The sequence below is a fragment of the Buceros rhinoceros genome, unplaced genomic scaffold (assembly GCF_000710305.1).
Source record: "Buceros rhinoceros silvestris isolate BGI_N320 unplaced genomic scaffold, ASM71030v1 scaffold2326, whole genome shotgun sequence".
Lineage (NCBI taxonomy): Eukaryota > Metazoa > Chordata > Aves > Bucerotiformes > Bucerotidae > Buceros > Buceros rhinoceros.
In genome coordinates, this window is record NW_010416714.1 from 60,185 (window position 1) to 82,477 (window position 22,293).

The window sequence follows — 22,293 nt, forward strand, 5'->3', positions numbered from 1 at the left end:
GAACCTATAGTGAGTGCCATGGGACAACTGATTCAGTAAAAGTGTGATTTTTTTTAATGACAGTGAAGAAGACAGAGCTGCCAGTCTAAGTAATTGCATAGCACAATCAAGAAGCAGATTTTGGTATCTTGTTTGGGGATATTGCTGACATTGGGATCTAGAGCTAAAATAGTATTTTATTTATTCAGCAATAATAACACACTGCTTTTTATGTTAAAATGGAAGTTCCAGGCACTAATATGGTCCATGTGGTATTTGTAGCCAAATTCTTTCTTGAAGAAAAATTCTGTCATATCAGCGTTGTGATAACTCAGTGTGAGAGACATCGGTGTTCCAAAAAGAGATGTCCAAAATCTTTCAGCTATAACGTAAACTTCTCCAAAGGTCTGTGTTTATGTTTACAGAAGTCTTTTTATCAATTAACTTTTTGGTGCTTTTGAGAAGCATCAAAGGTAGCACTTTTCTAGATTATGGAAGGAGCACGTCACACGCTGTGTGGTGCTGCATGGAAGTCTGTGGTGGTACATCATTTGGCACAGTGGGCATGGGAAAGACTGCCTCTGGTTTCAGCGTTGGTAGGATGGCCATTAGCAGGGCACCGTGCCTGAAGGAATACCCTTTGGCCTAATGGCACATTCATCTGAACATGTAGCTAGCTTTTGCTTCCAAAGATACTGTGGGTTGCTAATGTGCTTTGCTACCTTTACGTTATGTGGAGCTGTGCAGTGTCAACACAGGACGTAATTAACAGGCAGGCAGGACGGTGGTTCTGGACCCACATACAGCCAGGGACAGGTCTTCCCTCTGGTTTGGGTGTACATTAGCTGTGGTGCTGAGAAGGCAGCTCTGTGCCTGGTGAATGGATATTTTTGCTTTTACATCACGCCTTGAAATCAATCTATTTCATGTCTCAGGCGTAATATGCTTTTAGTGGAAGATTTTTCCCATTTTCCCCCCTTGATTGTTTCCTGAGTTAGTAGATGTTCCTTCGCTTCGGCAAAAAGATCTTCCTTAATAAACAGTCTCATCATCAGTCATTAGTTTCATATGACTGGCCTGTGAAACGCACAGAATGATTGAAAGCTGTAACATTTGTGTTAGCTGTTTTCCCAGGTTGTGATCCAAACGATCTCAGCAGTGCCTCAGTGGGGTTGATCATATAAATTTATTACTGGCTACCCACAACAAGCTGCAACTGTGAGACTAGAGCTCGGATGAATTAATCTGCTTATACCCTAAGTTGTTTAGGAAAAAAACAGCTGTAAAATAAGTGACAGTTTTAGTAACAATTGCTTTGGTTAAAATTATTTTAGAAATTTTTTTGTGGTTATTACTTTCAGTAACTTTTAGACAATTTTACTAACAGTAAGTTACAACTTCATTTAATCCTGTTTTTAATCCAACAAGCAAAAATGTTGATACTCAGTATTGCTTTATAGTAAAGTGGGAAGAGTTACTGTGGTAGAACACAGTGTGCTACTAATAGCACCTGATGAACCAGTGTAAAGTATCATATTACTAATTGGTTTAATGAGTCCTTAGATCCTATGATACTTGAAAGGTTAATTGGTTGCTTACAACATAACCGTAATGGACTGTGTTTAAATGCATCATTTGATTCTCATTTTCTTGAAATACCCACTTACGAGGTTTTCACTCCCCCTTCACTCTCCAATATTCATAGCTCCTCTTGCTCTGAAGCATTTCAAGAGCATTAGCTCAAAGCACAGTGTTGCTTCCAGGCCTTTCCATCTCTTGGAGTTAGGTATGAATGGGTGCTGTGCTGGGCACAGTCGTCTTCTCTAACTAAGAAGAAACATGCCCATCTTGGCTGATGGTTCAGGTGGCAGGTAATGCTAAATGGTGCTTCTCTGCAAAGTGTAATCAACTGTAATTGGTCTGGCGCATTTATTTTCCATATTAATTTCCTCTTGTTTGTATGGACTGGATGAAGGCCACTGTGGAAGCATTGTGATTTTTATTTTTTTCCATTTGATTCAAAAAAAAAAAAAGTCATTTTCATTTCTTGAGAGGGCAAGTGACAGAGGGGTGTCCCTGCTTCCCTGAAAGGCTGTGTTTCACATGGCATTCCTTTACAGGCAGGTTAAATTATGCAGTTGGATGCTCTGGGAGGCCCTGCCATAAAGGTAGATGTGTCTGCTGAAATAGCCATGCTGTAAATCTCAGGAAGGCAAGCTTGGCCAAACTGAGCCCACGCACTCCGTTCTCAGTGCAGACTCTGCAGAGTGCCTGAGCAAGCTTGCCCAAGGTTTCTGTTCTATCAAGACAAAGTGCTGCATTGTATATTAGAGGGAAAGTTTTAAGCTGTTTGGCTGCATTGCTGAGTTCAATTTATAGTGCTGGAACCTAGAAGCGGGGCATGCATGCACTCTGCAGCACACACTGTGACTAATGTGCTGTGTACCGCGGCTGCAACAAGCCAAAAATGGTGGGAGAATTTCAGCGTAGTCGACCTTGTCAGCTCAGCCTGTCACTCTCCATTTTGCTTTGGGATAGCTGATATACCATAAAGAAAAGGAAGAAGTAGTAAAAGTCTCATATAAATTCAAATCATAAACCAAAAGCTTAGGTGTACAAGGGGGGAAAAGTTTGCAGGAAATTTTGAATAAAAACTGCAATACAATTGTTTTTAAATAGTTTAATTTTTACAAGGAAACTTTTCCTTCACAGGCACTCGGAATAGTGGAGACACTGCCCACACATATGGGCATACCCACCTACCTGCAAGCCCACACACCCTTAGTGGCAGGATGCAATTAAGGGTGCTTCAAGTTCTGGGTTTGTATTTTGAGGATAAGTTAAGTCATTTAAATCAGATTTGAGGATCATTCACAACTAGATTATGTTGTCAAGAATATGTATGCTTTCATTACAGGAAGAAGCAATTAGTAAGTGTTCATGAGGATAAAATCCCTGTGCATATCTGCACATTCATTTAGATAGGCAAATAAGTTAGTCATACTTCGGAGTGGCTGCTTTCCAGATCATTGAGAGATCTTTCATCCTTCCTCCTCCTTTCTTCTCTTTTCCCCCCACCCTAATGTATTGGATGTGCTGGATTAGAATCAAATACAAAAGTTGCATTAATAAATAGTGTAATGTCCTGGAGGATTTTTACATCTTTGCTGGGAAACAAAACACTTTGAACAGTAGGAGAATTATTTTTCTGATGAAATGTTGCAGATGTTTATTTATTTATTTGAACTTTCTCTTGGCTCTCTTCATCCAAAGAACACAGTCTTTTTTAACCCTCATTTGCAGAACTATGACACATTTTACACCCTTTTTCCTCAAAAAAATGCCAAGATGTTCTTTTCATTGGGAACAGAGAAAAGATATCCAGGATTCAACAACTGCATCCATTTCACCTTTTTGCTTTCTCCTTTTTTTAAACTTCCTTCTTACCTCATTTAGAAAGCAGCAGAGCAGCAGCTGTTTTACATAGTATATCACATCCCATCCTTTCTAACAAGCAACTTTAGAGCTTTTTTTGAGAGATTTTTGAGGGACGCGGAAGAGACTTACCAGTACTTTGCTGCTGCTTTCTCATTACTCCGTCATGAACTTGTAATATGTCATCTATGTGGTGCTGCTCTGTGTTGTCAGAGGACTAATTTAATTAATTTTCATCAACTGTCCCTTAATTGAATTTTTTGAAAGACAGATACAATTACAAACGCAGCACAGGAAGAGCATGGGAAGAATGTCTGGCACAGCTCTGCAAATAGATGTATTACTTCAAATATTCCTCTGCTGGTGAACAGGACATGTAATCTGTATGGGATTATATGTAAGAGGAAGAAAGATACTCAGAGCGATACTGAAGCTTGTTGAAATGGTTAAAGCCAGTAGAAAAGAAAAGAGAAAAGAAAAAGTCTCAGAGACACCAAATTACATGAATGTCTCCAAAGTGCAGTAGCTAGTCTTCACTCTTGCAGGCTCTTAGTCAAAAAGGAAATAAAAATTATCCCAATGCCTGTTCTCTGGCCGTCATTTGAGGAGAAAGAGCCACAGTGGCATTGCAGGTTACAAGCTGACATTTCTAAGAGGAAGCAAAGAGTTACCTGCCACCACTGAGGCTGAACAGAAACGCAAGCACTGCGCAAGCAGCTCTGTGTTTTATGAACTCAAGTCCCTCAGGAGCAGAAGGAGCTGTGATTAAAAGCCCTAAGAAACTCATTTTGAGGCACTTATTTGTCCTTCCTACGTAACAAGACATAAAAAAGCAGAGACCACAAGTTCACACAAGCGCATAAGGCTTCCTAATAGCTTAGGTTAGTCAGTAACGCAAAATGCTCGTGTTGCATAAGGATCGTCAAGTCCCAGAGCTGTGCTTTCTCTGAGCTGGAGCTTTGCTTCTGTTCCCAAGTTGCCATTTTGAATGAATGACCTAATAATCCAAGGGATGGGACCTCCTGAAGACCGACCACATTCACTAAAAGATGAGTTTCAATGGTATTACGTATTTTACCAGCAAGGTATCTTAATATGAATGTAGAAGGGCCATCTGCACAAGAAACCCTGGTAGCTGAGCAAGCTGTGACAGTGAGTGACCACACTTCCTTATATTCCTGATAAATGCGCTGCTGCAGAATGGATTCTTTCCGCTTTATCTAAAGGAAATGTCAGCAATCATTTCAAATCATTTAAATGTCTTTTCCTAATATTTATATGTGCTTTACAAAGTGAGCACAATTGGGAGACTAGCTTTACTCCCTAGTCAAAAATAGAGGAACCCGGGTGGGAGACTCGCTGAATACAGACACAAACACCTGCCGCACACATGTACAGGTGTCATGCTGGAACAAGGTACCATTCAAATTTAAGCAGAATGGCTGTTCTAATATATCTGACTGTGAGCATTCCTACTGCAAGATGAAAGTGCTTTTTTCTGGGTAGACTGAACCTGCTCTGCAATGTTAGCCAGGCCTATGTACACCTTGCAAATGGAAAACATTTGATATGCTTTAAAATGTCCTTTTCTAGAAGGATAGCAACATTTTTCTTTCCTTGGTTGTTTAGGCCAAATAGACCATTTTATTAAAGATGAGCTCTGAATTCTGTTTCCCAGATACAAAAGCCATGGTAATTCAAAAATGTGCATTCCTGTAGGCCTGTCCACATTTTCCATTTCCAGTACAGTTAAAAATAATAAATAGTAGTATACAAGATGAATCCCAGATACTTGTAGTGTAATGCCTAGTGCTTTCATAGGGTACCATTTTCCAGAGATAAATTCATAACAGTTCAGCTTTAAGGGGATAAAGTCGTGTCCATTTAATGGAGCAATTGAAGGCTTCTGTTTTGGTGTTGTCTGGTCTCCCCTAGGAAAATACATACTACAGTGGAAAATTAGGCATGACGGTTCACTGCTGGCATTCTTCATGAGGAATTGCAGTATTCTCCCAGATGAAAAAGAAATTTACAGGGGACTTCTTGGGTTTTTTAATAGGTCGAGATTACAGCTAACCATTCTTCTACTTACCACTGCAGGTACATGGAACACTGCCTGATTTTGGAGTCTTTCCACTTTATGAAGTACAAAGTTATATTAATATTTTTTGACACTTCAGTAAGAAAAATTCTTACATTTTCTCAGATTCAAGACAACTGTCTGCCCTTTGATTCTTTCCAGACACATGTTTAATATCAGTCACGAAGGTAATATAGTATGAGATTCAGGGTTCTGGCAGATGTGTCTGCAAATGAAAATCATATTGCTGAAGCTGTATCAGGCCCTGCCTGTCTGTGGGATGGTGGTGCCCTGAGTGTGGGTCCATCTGATCTGCTTGTGAATCAGCTCCACAGTGGTTATAGTTTACTATCCTTAGCGTTTTGTAGGTAAGCCTCTGTTATTTTCATTTTGCCTTGTATCACTCCAGGAAGAAGGGAAAAAAAAAAAAAAAAGAGTACCTGTCCAGAAACTGGTTGAGAAGTGACTGAGATATTTGGGCAGCAAGAGAGCTGAGGAAGAGGGATGACGGGAGTGTCTGTCTCATCTGTTGCTCAAAGTTCCACTGTTCTTGGTGGTTAATCAAAGTCCTAAATCTCATTAAGCCCCTCAGTGAACTGGAGCGTGGCCAGACAGGCGGAGTTGCAGCCTTGCCTCTGTTCTCAGCAATTTGGGTGCAGGTGCCTGTGCCCTGGAAGCTGTAAATCTGCGCTGCCTTGGGGAGGAGCCTGGGCTCCTATACCCTGCCTGCCACAGGCCTCTCTGAGAGGAGAGTAGCATGAAGGGCTGCCTTTTGCTTGCTGTGGCTTTTTAGGGGTCTTCGCTAGCAGAGACCATAAGCTTTAAATATCAGAATGAGCTCGGTAAGGGGCAAAATCTAATGAGAGGAAATGAGTAATAAGGATGTCACAGAGCATCTCCTAGGTTACTTGGAGTTGTGACCTGAGTATGTCATCATTTTCCCTTCTCTCTAAGTCTTTTTTTTTCTCTTAGTGGCCTTAATGATAGTGAAAGGGATCTGACTACAGTACCTGTTAAACACCAGCTTCCCCTTGTATGGCATCCATCTGTAAATGGAACAAACAGCTGCTCCCAGAAATGGCTTCCTGACCTGTGCTGGTTTTTTCAGTGTCTGCCAGGCTTCTCATCGCTCTCCCCAGTAATCTCAGAAGATCCACAGAGGAAGTAAAGGTCATTATTCATGTGACATTGCAGTCACTTCAGCTTTGTTGATACTCTAAAGTTACAACTGGAGGAGCAATGCCGTGTACTATTCACAAGAAAGAGAACATTTTTCAAGTGTGAAGGTTTTTGCATTTGTTAGGTGTACATAATCCAGGTTACTTCTGTGTTATAACTAAAATGAAAATTCATTTGAAGTATCCTTTTCAGCTAAAATTTAATTACTGTGTGACTAGACAGTAATCTTGGAAAGCAGACGAATATACTGCAGCCACACATTAAATAGTAGGCATTCCCTTCTGAAAACAGGATACTGAATTTTTTTTTAAACATCAGCTTGCACACAGTATAATATGTAACATTTTGTATAGACGTGCTGACTTAAAATGTGTGCTTAGAGCTGATTGCTGTTCTCTGAGCTGTGCTGTTATCCCCAAGTTAGTCTGGCAATAGGTTTATATTCTTTAACAATTTGACCATTTTCTTTCTCTCCATTTAATTAAAGTTTTTTGGATCACTCTCAGTTTCTTCCAGGAACAGTTTTGGGACTCTTTGCATGTTAACGTGTTTCTAGTATTTGAAATAATGAGAAAGCCAGGAATTTTTAAATTTCCATGTTCATATCAATTTTGTATCTGTAGCGAGTGAAGACTCACGAATTTCATAAACCTGTATGTATACCTGTATTATGTCCCTCTGCTGTTACACAGAATTTAGAGGTTATCTGAAGCTGTCTTCATACTGCTTGGAAGCCAGTTTTTCTTTGAAATACTTCTTTCGTCTGTGAAGAGATGTTGGCAGGCATCTATATTAATACCTCTATAAAAGAAAGAAGTACTTTCTCATGTGTCATTAAAATGTGGAAGTCATTAACAAAGGAAAGACACTGAGGCCAAGAATTTAACTTCTAAATACTTCTAGAAGGTTAGAGCCATCAACAATATGCAGGGTTGTAATTAATAATAGTGAAGAATTTGGATAAAGTGCTAAGCATAGTGTTCAAGTATTTGATCAGTCTTCCGCTATCAGTTCCCAGTCATGGACAGAGATTGATTTGTCAGCCTCCATAGTTAGCTATTCTCTGTAAAGCATCTGGCACTAGCCACTTTCAGAGGCAAAATGCTGGGACACGCAGGTTTGCTCTGATGGGATACAGCATGCTCCCTGCCTGACTTCTAGCTGATTTGAAGTGTGTAACTTCTGTGTTAATTGATCGCATTGCATCAGTTTTCCATGCATACACAATGCCCTGCTGCTCTGTAGAAAGCAGGGCACCAGGAGCTTTTGTTACTAGACTGAATCACATGAAGATAAAAGACAGTATTTCACAAAGAAATGCAGCAAAGAAGATACAGATGCTTCCCACTTTTTTCTGCCTTTGATGGATTTTTCTCATTTCTGTATTCTCGGCTGTGGCCAGGCAGGTGCTCTGCACTGTCCTACAGGCTCGTGCGCAGTTGCAGCAGAGCAGCAGTAGCACAAGGTAGAGAGAACACGCAGTGGAACGCAGGGAGTAAAGCCTTTGTTGTACGCACCAGAGAGAAACAACATCACTCTGCTGCCACTGCATATGTCAGATTTGCTTTGTGCCTGAGATCCTGAATGAGGCATGCTGACTGTAGAGCTCTGATCTTTACTGTAGTAAAGAACATCAATACCATTGTATTTGGCACCTGTAGTAAAGCTGTGATGCAGTGACTACATACAGAAACCAAGTGCTCTGCAGGTAGTCTGTCTAGAATGGGGTCAACAATGTTTGTGACAGCACAAATAAGCTCCCTCTGAGTTTGTGAAGCTCTTTGTCTCTGTACTTTGCTCTTGGAAAAAGAAAAAAAGTGAATTTCTAAATAGCTTTTTTAAAAAATCAGTTTTAAAATAGCTTCACAGTCAGTATTTAAGCACCCTGACAAAGGAAAAATGTAATGTGTAAGCAAAGATAAAGTAGTTTCTCCACAATTCAGTAATTTTCAAACAAGAATAACTATTCCAGCTGCTGGAGGGAATGCTAATGATGAGACAGCAGTTATGATCTGTGGCAGCATCCAAGGGAGAGTGACCTTGCTCACCAGCAGCCTCCCTTCAAGGAGGATGGCCAGGCAGGTGGGTAGTGACACACCAGTGGGGCACTTCAGCTCTTCAGGCGAGGTCAGTGTGGCATCGCGGAGGGCCTGCCTTCATGGGCTCGCTGGGAGGGAAGGAGGCAGGCTGAGCATTAGCAAATGTGTTGTGGGTAGCGTGTGTTGTGGCTTTGGCTGAGCAGTGGAGTTGTAAATGGTTTGTTTGCCGAAAATGAGAGTTCATTACAGACTGGCTTTGTTTTGATTTAGGAGGAGCCCTGGGGCTATACCATTAGAGTAAATAAAGCTTATGGCTTTGTCTGCTAGTTTGTTCCCTTTGGCAGTAGAGAGATTCTATTCTAGCTGTTTTTTTATTTCTGTGTTATCATTTTAATTTAGTCTTTTTTATGATTTACTCTGTATGTGCACAAATAAACTGTCTATGAATGTGGCACTTTTATTCGTTTTTATTAATGCTTGAGAAGTTCCCATAGATGGTTCCTGTACTAGATGTGTGTCAAAACACAGAAAAGAGTTGTGTAGTTGTGTTAACTTGTTTTCTACTGGGATGCAGAAATTCATTATTACCTTCCACATTTTTTTTCCTTTCATATGCTTCATTTGGGAAAAATACTGAATGCCGCACACAAAACATCTGTTTGGGGATTGGTTTGTTTTTCAGACTCAAAAGGAAAAAAAAAGTGTTTCCAAACATGGCTGATTTTAATTGGACAGTCCTTGGTTATATTGCAGAAACGGTGGTTAGAAAAGTGTCTTGCTCTAAGTGCAAGAAATGGAGAAAGTTGTATTTCATTTAAAAATATTGATATAGACACTTCATTATGTGATAGAAAAAGATGCTTCATGCAGTGTAAGTACTTAGCAGTTATTTTTGAGTTTCAGTTACATGTTACTAAGATGAGAATCAGAGCTACTAATTTCAAGTTCCATTCTCCTGGCAGCACCTCAGCTTCTTTTGGCAAATCATTTAACCTTTACTGCCTCCTATATCACTCACCTTTTAAAATGGAGATCTTATTTCATTGATTTCCCAGATGTACTTAATGTATTTAATTCGTATTTGTAAGTACTTTCAAAATAATATTATTTATACATATAAAAATATAAATCTTTGTTACATTATGTAAGGATATATGTTTGTAGGATAAAGATTGTGCTTGCTGTCAGTTAACAAAATTTTATCTGGTTTCCTTTGACAATTATATCTATCTGCTTGTTAACTCATGGTTCCTCTCAGTGAACAGAAATTAGGATTTTATTATCTCCTTAGAGAAACTTTGAAAATTAATACTAAGTCACACATTCATAGCCAGATTTTTTTTTTTTTCCTTGCAGCCATTTCTGCAGTTCAGCCCCCTTGCAAGTAACATGGCTCTTCTGAAGGCACTGGTGCATCATGAGCCAGTGGCTTTTGGCCTTTTTCAAAGCATTTCTGTACTCCTCCACTTCCCAGCAGAAGTGTGAGCTCCAGCATACTTTCTTCAAAGCTCTTTTCTCAGCAGCCTTTTGAAGACCTCTTAAAATAGTGGTTGGGTAGACTATAGGGTGAGAATTGCTAATCTAAGTAATATCCTTCATTTTTTACTTGCTTCCTTGTCAAAGGGAACCACAGTACATTCTGATAGGATTTTAGAGGACACACTGTATTGAATAATACATACCGCCAGAGGCCTGCGATGGATGTGTGATTGAGAATATCTGATTTACACCATGTAACAATGACGTCCTTGTACCCAGCCAAACAGGATCCATTCCCGATCTTCTGGGATAGGAACAAGTAGAAAAGTTTTTGAATTCTTCAGTGCAGCTAAGAGAGCATTGTCCTAGCATATCGAAACAGTAGTTAGCCTGGGAGGAGATGGGGTGAAATTGTGTAGGCTTAGAAAGCAGCCACATCCAGAATCATAATGTAAGGTGCTTGTTTGTAATTGGCTATTTCCTGTTTGCTTCAGTATGTAACAAAGTGTGTAAAAAGGGCTACAAAGAGCAAATCATTTAAATTGTTTATCAAAGCAACAAGTGACATGACAAAATAGGTATAGAAACTTCAACAAACAAGATTAGAGATGCTTATGGGTCAAGGTCGATGTGTGATTATGGTATGGTGATAGCATTTGATGCTGCTGGTGCCGTCCACAGTTGATCATTCTTTGGAGAACAGCCCCGAGGTTGTTCTTTCTGACCTCTCCCGTGATAACTATGGGCCAGAAAGTTGAACTTCACCTGTGAAGTGTGTATCTTAGGTTTTATTGTTTCCCAGTACTGAAAACTAGATTGTGCCTACTCAGATGGGATTAGCAAAGTGTAGTCACCTCCTCTTCCACTTCTTTCAACTCCTGTTGCTTCAAGTGTTCTCCAAAATTCTCATACACTTTGGCATTTTAAAGGTCACCGCTGGCACTTAGTTTAAATCAAGTAATGATTCCAAGCCAGTTGGTGACTTAACAATTAAAAAGGACTAATTTTAAGAGGTCCTTTGCTATAATCTCTTTATGTTTTTTTAGAAGCAGTTCTTCCTATATATATATATATTTCCAGCAGGTCAAGGAGGATGATTCTCCCCTACTAGTCTGCTCTGGTGAGACCCCACCTTGGAGTACCGTGTCCAGCTCTAGAATCCTTAGCACAGGAAAGACATAAGCCTGTTGGAGAAGGTCCAGAGGAGGGCCTCAAAGATGATGGGGCTGGAACACCTCTCCTGTGAGGACAGGCTGAGAGTGGTGGGATTATGCAGCCTAGTCTCCCCTAGAAGGGGAGACCTTGTCGCAGCCTTCCAGTACCTAAAAGGGGGGGCCTGTAAGAAAGGTGGGGACAGTCTTTTTATCAGGGCCTGTTGTGGTAGGACAAGGGGTGATGGTTTCCATATAAAAAGAGAGTAGATTTAGACTAGATGTAAGGAATTAATTTTGTACAATGAATGTGGTGAGGCACTGGCACAGGTTGCCCAGCGAGGTGGTAGATGCCCCATCCCTGGAAACATTCAAGGTCAGGTTGGATGGGGCTCTGGGCAACCTGATGTAGTTGAAGAGGTCCCTGCTCACTGAAGGGGGGTTGAACTAGATGACCTTTGAAGGTCTCTTGCAGCACAAAACACTTGATGATTCTATGATCATCACTGCCTGATACGATGTTTCTTAGGGATCTTTACTTGTTTGGATGTCAGTGGATCTGGTTAGTTGTAACCAAGAGGGCTATTATGGCAGCGGTTAAATGTGTTTTATTCACCATAGTTATACAATCATTCGGGATTTCTCCATGTTGTCATTTGCCATTGAAATGACTGGATGATGCTCCTGAAGCTCTTCCTAGCACGGCTTGCTGGGAAGGATAAAGTTTGTTGCACGTTGAGCACACATACTTGCTCTACATAATCTGCTTCTGCCACCACCTCCAGTTTCTGGGCTGGAATTGAGACTCTGCTGTCCTGTGTAACATGTGAGGTTGTCTGACCAGCAAGGCAAGTCTTATGTGAAAGTTATTAAGTTTTTAAACAAAACGGCACAGTGAAGACCAAGAGCACGAAGTGGGACTTGCTTCTAGTGTTTGAGGGAATAGCCCATCTAGACAAACAGTTGGTACAAAATAAACAGATTCCAGAGGATATGAAGAGTGTCTGGCCCTGAGCAAATACAAGCCTGTTGGGGGTGGGTCCACGCGGGACCTCTCCTCTCTAAACACCACAAAACCTACTCTGCTTTCAGCAGAACCTGAGCTGCTGGCACAGCTTGGACACCTCTTCCTCACCAGACCTGAGCACTGGACAAAGCAGAAGGATCACGTACACGCGAACACCAGATACTTCAGATATTTCCGTTGCTGAAATAGCATGAGAGGAATGCCTTTATCCTCTGCATTTATTCCCTTAGAGGTGTGTTTCCAGCACTGTCTGATATATTGGACATTCACCAAGATTGGGAACAGCCCTGGGAGCCTCTGACATCAGGAGTGGGCTGGAGGGAAGGACTTCTTCTGGCTGAGGAGGTGATTTTGTACAAGAGGCAGCAAGTAAGCATCCTTTGCCAGGAATTCTGTTAAAAGCCCAAGGGAGAAAGGAAAATCAGGATGTAGGCCTTGGCCACGGGGAGCAATTACTCCTGGAAATGGATTTGAGTGGGCTGGGATGGAGGGAAGTGTTTTGGAACAAGTCATCTGGAATTTGTAGCCCTGTTTTTTCTCTCCCCCTTTATCTCCTCCGTGGTTGGTTATTTTGGGATGGAGTGGGTTTTGGCTTGGTTTGGTTTCTTTTTCTTTTTTTTTTCTTTTTTTCCTTTTTTTTTTTTTTTTTTTTTTTTTTTTTTTTTTTTTCCTTTTTTTTCTTTTTTTTTTTTTTTTTTTTTGAGGGGGTGGGGTAGTATTTTGTTTTTTGGTGTTTGTGTTTTATAGCTTTCATTTTTGCAGTATTTTTAATTTTATCAATTTAATTTTATCAATTAACCTATTTAAGGCAGAAAACAGCTCTGAATACCCTGTGAAACATGCTGTGTTGTGGATGGTATGAAAAAATAGTACACTGAACAAATACTGTCTAATGTGCTACCTGAGAGAGGGAGAGGTATTTTTTGAGTAAAATTTGAAACATTGATGCTGTTATTAAAAGGACCATTTTCTTCTGCTTCGAGTAGATTTTATAAATTCTAAAATGAAAATGAGCTGAGACAGCTCTGCTGAAGTGAGCTGCAGTCATATGTGTAAGTCACAAATGTTTTACTTCATCAGGGAAATTGCTCACTCTTCTACAGATTACATCTGTGCCTAAATATTTTATTTAATAACTAAAGTAATGCCAGTTCTGTGTCTTTGATATTTCAGCACGTCACTGACCTCAGCATTTGAGTTCCAGTGGTATTACACTGACCTGCTTACCACAATCTTGACCAACCAAGCATTGACCAATCCCTCTTGTCCCCTGCTTCCTTTGGAATATGCACCCACAGGTCTCCCCAAAAGACGTGCTGGACAGATGTGGACTGTTGCAATAGTTTAGGTTTTTTCCTTAGGGTGCCCACTTTCAGATTCACACTATTTCTGCTCAAGATGTGTAAACTCTAGGGCATTGTTAATCCCCCCAGAGAATGTAACAGGGCACGAGCTACTTCTGCCTCACTTGAGCACCTGGCAGCAAGGTCAGGTAGGATTGTATAGTCAATATTTAGGACTTTTATAACGTCATCCAGATGCTGACAGCAGAAGAGCAATGTCCATGCCTTTTGTTGCTGTAAAGCCTGTCACAAAATCAAACAGTTGCCAAGAATGTGGAAACTTTAAAGAGGCAATTCCGGTAGAGTAACGGGTGCCAAACAGACCTGCATCTGATACCAGTGAAACAGAGCTGTTTACTGCAAGGAATACTACAGCATGTCTTGGGGTAGCATCAGCATCTTTTCAAACATCATTTAGATCATTTTGAGGGTTGAGTTTCGTACTGTGATTGTTTTTATACATTGCAACAAGATCCTTTTTTGATACAGATTGCCTGAGAAGGCAATACGAGCTTCACTCTCCCTATCTCCTCTGGCTATCATCAGGTTTGGCAAATTTTCATTAAAACTTACAAGAAAACCTGACTAAAGAAACACTGGCTGAAGATCATTGCTTAGCTGCTTTTAGAAATCTTTATTATTTTCAGGCAATGAAAATTAATGAGATATTGTTTTTAAAAATTATTAGCATTTCCAAGGCTTGAATTTATTAGTTTTTAGAGGATGATACTTTTCCAAGGAAGCCCAAACTTGCCTCCGTTGTGTGCCTGCTTTTCCTAATGTGAGAGTTGGAGATCTCTTTGCTTTTAAGAGGTGGTGAAAGGTCACCTGAGCATCAGTTCAGTCTTTGGTATGGTGTCATTCCCCTTTCTAATACGTGGGTGATGGTAGATTATATTGTGCATATTTGTTTGGGCCATTTCATTCTGTTGTATTTCTTTAAGACAAACAATACTATTCTCTTAATTTTTTCTATCATTTTCATGCAATTTTTTTTTTTCTCCACCATTCAAACCATAAGCTACCTCTGAAGTGATAGACCTCTGCAGCACTGCCAAGTGGGGGAATTTTCCAGCTCTGTGGAACAAACTATGAGCTGATTCTGGAGATATTTAGGATTTGCTGCCTGCTTTTTGTGCACTAACTTCCATCTTCAGTGCGCACTGAGTGCCTCTATGTGGTGTAGGACAGTCCCCTTTGAAAATGAAATAAATGGCCCCTCACTGGAAGCTTTTGCACAGTCGCATGCTTCAGAGTGCTGTAGTCCTACCTGTTGCCCTCATAGTCTCATGAAAAATTTCGAAGTATAGGTATTAAATGGAGAGTGCAGGGACCTTAAGGCATCCAGTAACAAAGTCTGCACTCTTCTCCAATGATGCAGTGCAGTGAGGTGACTGTTAGTCTCTCTGTCCCACTCCGTGGATTGCAATTCCCTGGTGCCAGCTTCAGTGCTGGTCAGCATCACCGATGTCAGTCGGAGTAATCTGACACTCGGGATAAAGAGTACCTAGAGGCAGGCAAGGTTGGAGACCTGGAGGGATTTCTTTAGAAGGAAGGAAGCAAAGCTCTGCCTATCAACTTTGCATGTGTGGAGACTGACAGATGCACTGCAGAGAGGCAAATTTCTGGTTGTGGTTCTGTCTTTCAGAGCTCTAATTCACACTAGGAAATGTTACTGAAACCCTGAAGCATAGCTCCGTGCCGCGCCTCAGGATTTCAACAAATTCTGGCATGGTGAACATAATGCATGCAGGTTTATAGCACTATTTATAAATCTCTTGAGTTTCCTCTTGTATTGTTTCTTGCTGAGAGAATGTGGGATGTGCAGTTCATCCCATCAGATTTTATTGAGGAGTTATCCACAGTCACGTGTATGCTAGATTCTCTTGAGAAACAACATCTGTTTTCTGCAGTATTTCAAGTTTGAAATGGTTGTGGGTTGTCTTGTTTAATTAACAAAAGGATACTATTAGATAATGTGAATTACTTGCACTTCTTGTCAAATGCAATATTAACTCCATAAGCCACAGAACAGGGAGGTTTCCTCGATAATCTATTTGCTGATTTTTTTGGTATCTTCTAATTGTCTGTTTACCCTACTTTGTGTAAGTACAGATACCTCTGGTTTTCATTCTCCATTTAGAAACCTGTAAAACAGACACATCTTGTCTTATAGGTGAAAAAGACACTAAACATGAGTTGGCTGTAGTCCTCAGGACCATCTGTTTTGGAAATCAGGCCATTGTGTTAACCCAGTTAAGGTGATCTCAGGTCCTATTAGGATTTTTCATTAGATAAATGAAAAAAAAAAAAAGATGGATGGATGGATACACACTTGAAGTAAAAGGCAAGATATGTCAACCACTGATAGGCATTTTTATGATAAAGAAGAAAACTAAGCAGCATAGTTCCTTTTGGGGAAGAAAAAACTAAACAAACAAAAACTGGCTAGCAGAGTCCGAGTGCTTGACTATGCTACTGTTATGTAGACCTTATGGCCAACTGAAATTACAAATTAACACATAACTGTGGTTTAAATGAAACTCCAGTGAAGCTCGACTGTGTCACTCTTGTGTGCTTGGAGAGGGTGTGGAACAGAACTTTCATATAGCTTCCTTAAAAATAACTGGCATCTGCCTTCTGTAAGGAAGCTCCTTATAGGATTTTTTTTTTATGTTTAGCCATGTAAGTAAACTTCTGGAAGACCATAAATTCCTAGTATAAATAACAGTAGCTTTCAAGCTTTCTTAACTAAAATTGTATTTTGTCTTCCACCAGTTGTGCATTTCCAGGAGCATAAATGATCCTCAGGGTAGCTAATTGGCTATCCTAAAGACTTGCGATTTTTGCCTCCTATGCATAGAGAACCCTAGTAAGAAATAGGCATTGTAATTTCCACACTGTCTTTCTGCAGTTGGTTTGCTCACATGCTTGCTGCAGTTGATGTGTACAGTTGCAGTTGGCAAAGAACATTTCACTCCTGTGAGTTCCTACAAAACTAGTTCCTATTAATTCCTAAATTATGTATTTTGGGCAGCAGCTGGATGAATTCTTCATAAAACCTTTTTTTTTCCTCTGTATAAGGCATTCATATGAATTGCATTAAGTTTTAAGGTGCAAAGTTTATGCCCTACATATTCCTTCTCTGAGGGGAAGTGTGATAGTAACAGTTTTAGTCAAATTAGGTTCTGATTATTTTGGCTACTTAAACTCAGTCTGTGGTCTTAAGCGGGTAATGTGCTGTCATTCAGTGTTGCTTACCCTGCTCTTTTCTCACAGCCACACTGTGTGGTGGTGAATAGCCACCAATCTATAGCCCACTGAGTGGAGAGTTGTGCTGATCTCCGTGCCGTGTATAGAGGCTGTATGAGACCTAGCAAGCTGCTGGATGACTGAATTTCTGTGGTGTTTTTCATGCTGTACGTACCTGCTAATTACCGAAGTGATTATGTTTTAGGCATACTTTCTATTTCATTGTTCATTTTCTGTCTTTCAAGTTTTAGAATTGAACTAATTTTAGTAAGCAGTTATCTCAGAAAGCCTTGGAAAAGTGTAGGCAGTCTGCCAGCCGCTGTGCAGGTATGGCATGGGCTGGAGCCAGGGCACAGGTTAGGAACCACCCATTTTAGTAAGCAGTTATCTCAGAAAGCCTTGGAAAAGTGTAGGCAGTCTGCCAGCCGCTGTGCAGGTATGGCATGTGCTGCAGCCAGGGCACAGGTTAGCATCCCCCCCACCCCCCCATCCTCCAGTTACTTAGGGCAGGCAGAGGGATGCTTCTGGGTCGTGCCTGCTGGTGTGAAGGCCAGCCTGTGGTCCTGCTCTTTAATGCCTTCGTTCAGCATCGTGGAAAACTGTGAGAGGGAAGAGAATTGTTCTGATCCTGCAGCCATGTGGAAAGCCAGTCAGCTGAAGCCTTGTTTCAGCCTCGCAGCTGACTGAGCCCTCTTTCCTGCCTTTTTGGCTGCAGGAAAGAAATGGAGGGCTGGAGAGGGAATAATCGGTAGTAATCTCCTCAACCAGCCAGCCGTCTCCTTCTATTGACCTCAAAGTAATGAAAAAGGGATGGTTTCCGCTGCATGTTACCTCTGTGTGTCCAAATAATGAGAGCAGAGAGAGATGGTCATAAATCTACATGGCTTTGCCTGTTTGGAAGTCTGGGCCATGGGGAAAATGACAGGATGTGTTTTATTTTTGTTCTGTAATTCACCTAGGTATTCGTCCCAAAGTGTTCCTCTGTGGGTTTTTTTCCCTTGTACTTCATTTTATGCAGCCGTAATTTTAATTCAGATGAACTCATTCCCTTTTGTGGACTTAAATTTTCAATATGAGAACAGTTGTATTCCCTGAACTGGCAATAAACTGGTTGGATATTCACATTTTATAGATGCAATAGATTTCCATTAGTTAATACAGTGGAGTTGCACCAGTGTAGAACTGGGCCTTTGAAAACAAAACAGATGCTAAATACACATGTAGAACTTCTTTTTAACATTTCTTTTTTTAAAAAATAAGGAAAGCCTTCCCTAAACTGATGCTTGTTTTAATTATACAGGGGAAATGAAGACTGGCCAAGCTTGTAGATAGATTAAAAAAAAAAAAGGAGGGCATGGGGTGGAACCTGGAATTTGGGAGTTTACTTTCGGATGTGGAACTGTCATACACAGAGTAACCAGAAAGTTATCTTTGGCAATTCGTCCATTGCCCTCCCAGTGAGATGTAATTCATTAAGGCACTTTCTTGTCAAGCTTTAACTCAGAAACTGGAATGAATCTGACAGAGAAAATAATTCAGTAACCCTAATAATGTAGTAGTCCAGCTAGTGTGACCAGTGGATGAAGTATAGTAACAAGGTGTTTTAGTACTTAGCTAAGATGCCAAGGCAATGTCAGCCAAAAAAATGATGTCATGCAAGCAGTGGCAGGGTTTGGTCAGTGCAAACTGACAGTTTTGTCTTTAATCCTACTGCGTGCAATAACAAAAGATCAGGAAGGACTATTTTTAAAACAGAGGAACTGTACTGAGTCCACTAGCAGAGCTCCTTGCATTGTTTTTTTCCCTGAGCTAGATCTCAAGTAAGATGATGGCAGAACTGGTACTGAGCTCCCCAACCTTCTTTCCCCTTTCCCAACATGGGATTAACTTGAGAAATGGCAGCAGAGCTCTCCAAAGGAAGTGGGACTGTGATGGAGAGATCGTACAGTATACTTGCATTGCCCTGGTGGAAACTTTACACGAGCGTTCAGAGCAAAGCTGAAGCATAAGGAAGTGCGAACTCCATCACTGAATATGCAGCACAACGAGTTGATATAAAGAAATACAGCCTGCTCCAGCTCAAGGAGGGCCTTGAAATCTGGCTCTCTGGAAAAGCTAGGATGGTGGTCATGTATTTTTCCACTTTTGAGACCAGTTAACCTGTCAGAGCTTGCCATTGGCCAGAGGAAACACTGCAGCTGAGTTGTGCATCTCGGGGAATTAGGGCGGATGGAGGGAGGAAGACACCTGGCCCTGTGCTCTCTGCTGGAAGGCGATGGCTGGCCATGCAGCCAGTGGCCTGGTGGTGATCTGGTCATGCAGTAAGCAGATTTAATTCATCAGCTGACAAAAACTTGGCCATAAAAATGTGTATTTTAATCAGTTCAGTGGGTTGAATGAGGTTGGTTGCAGTAAGATGAGTGCCAGAGCCAGCTCTAAGGGGAACTCATCCCAGGGGTTCACAGGATAAAACTGTCCCCTTTCAGCAATGGGTTTCAGTTCCTGTCATGAAAACATACCCTAATCTGATCGTTTCCTTAGGTTACTGTGTTTCGAACTAGTGTAATTTTTTTTTTTTCTACACAGCCATGTATGAAGGTTACCTTCTGGGGTAGGATTAACCACCAGCTTTAATGAGCTCTGCTCACTTGCACCAGCTAAAATTTTGTTCCTCAAAATCTAGTGTCTATTAAATAGGTTTTAATGCATAAAGCTCTTAGCCAACAAACAGTTGAGGAGTTGAGCTCCATGTTTGTTTCCAGAGATTGTAAGATCTCTTTGGGTATTAATATAGGGCCTAATATGGCAGGGTCATCCTCCACTTTTGAGGTTAAGACACCAAAAGGGTTTATGGCATCCTTAATCCCAAATGCTATTTTTAGAGTGCCCTGAATTAGTGGAAATATGGTGAGATATTCAGGGCTTCTAACTGTCATCTTGGGAAGACTTAGGATGTGAACGCAAAGTGGTTCAGGTTGATCCAAAGTGGTCCTTCATGAAAACCGCCCCACAGTTACAGCCTTTACCCTGTGTCAGTGCTGGCACTAGGGACCAAAAAGTCCCTCCTGGCTCAAGAGCTGAAATAGAACATGAAGCAGATTGGAAAAGAGCATTATTCTACTGAACCTGCTCTCCAGACATCTCCTTCACAAGGGAAGAGGTGGGGTATCTTTCATTTTAAAGTGGCTTAAGCTATTGTGGACCAGCACCTCGAGATCTCCATCACCTGTGTGTCTTCAGTTGCTGCTGAAATGCCAATTATATGTAATAGTATAAGTAGCGTGAGCAGAGCTGTAGTTAACTGTGTAATTTAAGGTCATGAAACCATTTACATGTTAAAAAGCGTGCAGATGCTGGTGTCTTATGCTAGATCAGGATCTTAATTATACATAGGTTGAGATAATTGGGTTGCTTTAGCTTTGTTTCTCAACCTGCTAATTCTAACTACTAAATTAGGATTCAGCTGTAATCGATGTGTGTTTAGTTGAACTATTTCAATTTGTTCCTTACATTAAGTAATCAGTCATGAAAATGTTGTGATTCATTCTGCTCCTGTAATCTGTTTTTCTGTGAGAAGAGGTCTGAGTTCAATGTATTCACATCACCCGGTGAATTCAGGCAGTTATGTCTTTGCCCTTTGCTGTGTGATTTTTCCCAGAAGTTATAAATGGATAAATGTTCTGGATAAATACACTGAGGAACAAATAAGTCCTCAGGTGTCTTCATTTTGTGGAGGTTTTTTTCTTAGGTTGCTGTGCTAGCCTGTATTTTGTGGGTTTTATTTTCTCTCTCCTGTCTTTTAGAAGAGCACACTTAAAAATGAATTGAAAAAGTACCAAGCCTGACATTTTTAACAGAAATGAAGAATGTGGTGGAGATCATATGATGGACTAATTCTGACAGATCACATCTGTGGTTGAGTCCACAATGAACAGTCCAACTTTTCTTTTAATTTAAGGTTTACATAGGTGGAGTAATTATCTGCTTACAGGTGCAGCAGTATAACTTCATTTATTATTCCCACAGATGAGCACCATGCCAGGACTGCCCACGAGGCCATGCTTCTATGACATTGACCTCGACCCTGTCACAGAGCAAGTGAAAGGATTGTTTTGAGAGTGGTGTCCCAATTCAGGTCAGTCAACAGCCTTTATTTTCCTGTTCCAGCTTGGAGGAGGACGTTTTATCTCTAGTACGTACATAAAGAAAGGTTGTCAGGAGTTTATCTAGACCCTAGTTTCCTTGAGAACTTCACACAATTTGGGGGAACATTTCATAATGTTCACTTTATCAGATGGGTTTCTCATTTGCTGAATGGTGACCAGCACTTCGTACATTGATAGTGCACTTGGATGGTGCCTTTTGGATTTCCTGGTTGTCAGTTCGGCATGAGGAGGAGCTGGCTCTGCAACTGTACTGCTCTTGGCTATAGAAAAAGTCAGTGAAGAAATCATGTTGTCTTAGTCACCTCAGAAGAAATAATGTAGTTCATCTTTGATACTACTCTCATGTGTCGCTGTGTTTCTGTCATTGCCCAGATGTCAGGGGAGGTGTTTCTCAGCTTGTTCATGAGCTTAGCTTTGTTTTGTGATTTTTCATGTTTTGTTTTGTTTTTTCCTCCCCGATTGCTGTCATCTCTCTTAAATGGTAATACGTATTTCAGGAACACAGATCTGTCCTCTTACCCTGTCTGCTTTTCATGCTCGTTTCTCTCCCTTTTCCTTGAAGGTTGCAGTTCCCCCGCCACCTCCTCCCTTTCTCTAAGCATTTAATCTCGGTATCCTGCTTTAATTTTTTTTTTTTGTAGCACACGTTCCTCACTTAAAAATCCAAGTTGTTATGAAAATATTCCATGCTACTCCCTTTTAACCTTGTAACATAGTAAGTGGAGTAAGAGAGGACGTGACCCTGACTGAAACAAACCATGTGCGTCTGTGATGGGACTCTCTCCTCTCATCACTTAACTTTCTGCCTTCCCCTGATAAATCAGTCTGAAGAGTAAAACAGTTACTTGTACACTGAATGACAGCATTACTATGAGTTAATAGGACAGTGGTGGGATCCCAGATCAGCCACTGCTTTGAGGTGGGTGTGCCCAGGCGCTTCAGCCCTGCTCTAGCAATCCTCGCCTACTCTGGTTTGAGAGAACCGGCTTTCATTTTCCATCTGTGTTTAGATGGACTGTTTGGAAGAGGGGAAAGGTTTGCACAAACCAATAGATTATTGTTCAGACCAAATCAACTGTTCACTTGCCCATACTTGAATGTCAAAGCATTGGCATAACATCTGGTGCTAGCAGATTCTGCCATTTCGTGTGTACCAGTCAAGA

The 22,293-nt window shown here is 40.9% G+C and overlaps 1 protein-coding gene across 1 annotated transcript in view; it reads left to right on the forward strand.

Moving 5' to 3' along the window:
- Nucleotides 1-21,080, forward strand: part of LOC104494979 (monofunctional C1-tetrahydrofolate synthase, mitochondrial-like) — a gene marked incomplete at its 5' end in the record, with an annotated part of 61,703 nt that extends 40,623 nt beyond the window's left edge. The window contains one exon of the mRNA XM_010137888.1: nucleotides 20,991-21,080. Within this exon, the coding sequence (XP_010136190.1) occupies nucleotides 20,991-21,080 (90 nt within the window). The remainder of the gene's footprint in view (nucleotides 1-20,990) is intronic.
- Nucleotides 21,081-22,293: the final 1,213 nt, after the last annotated feature.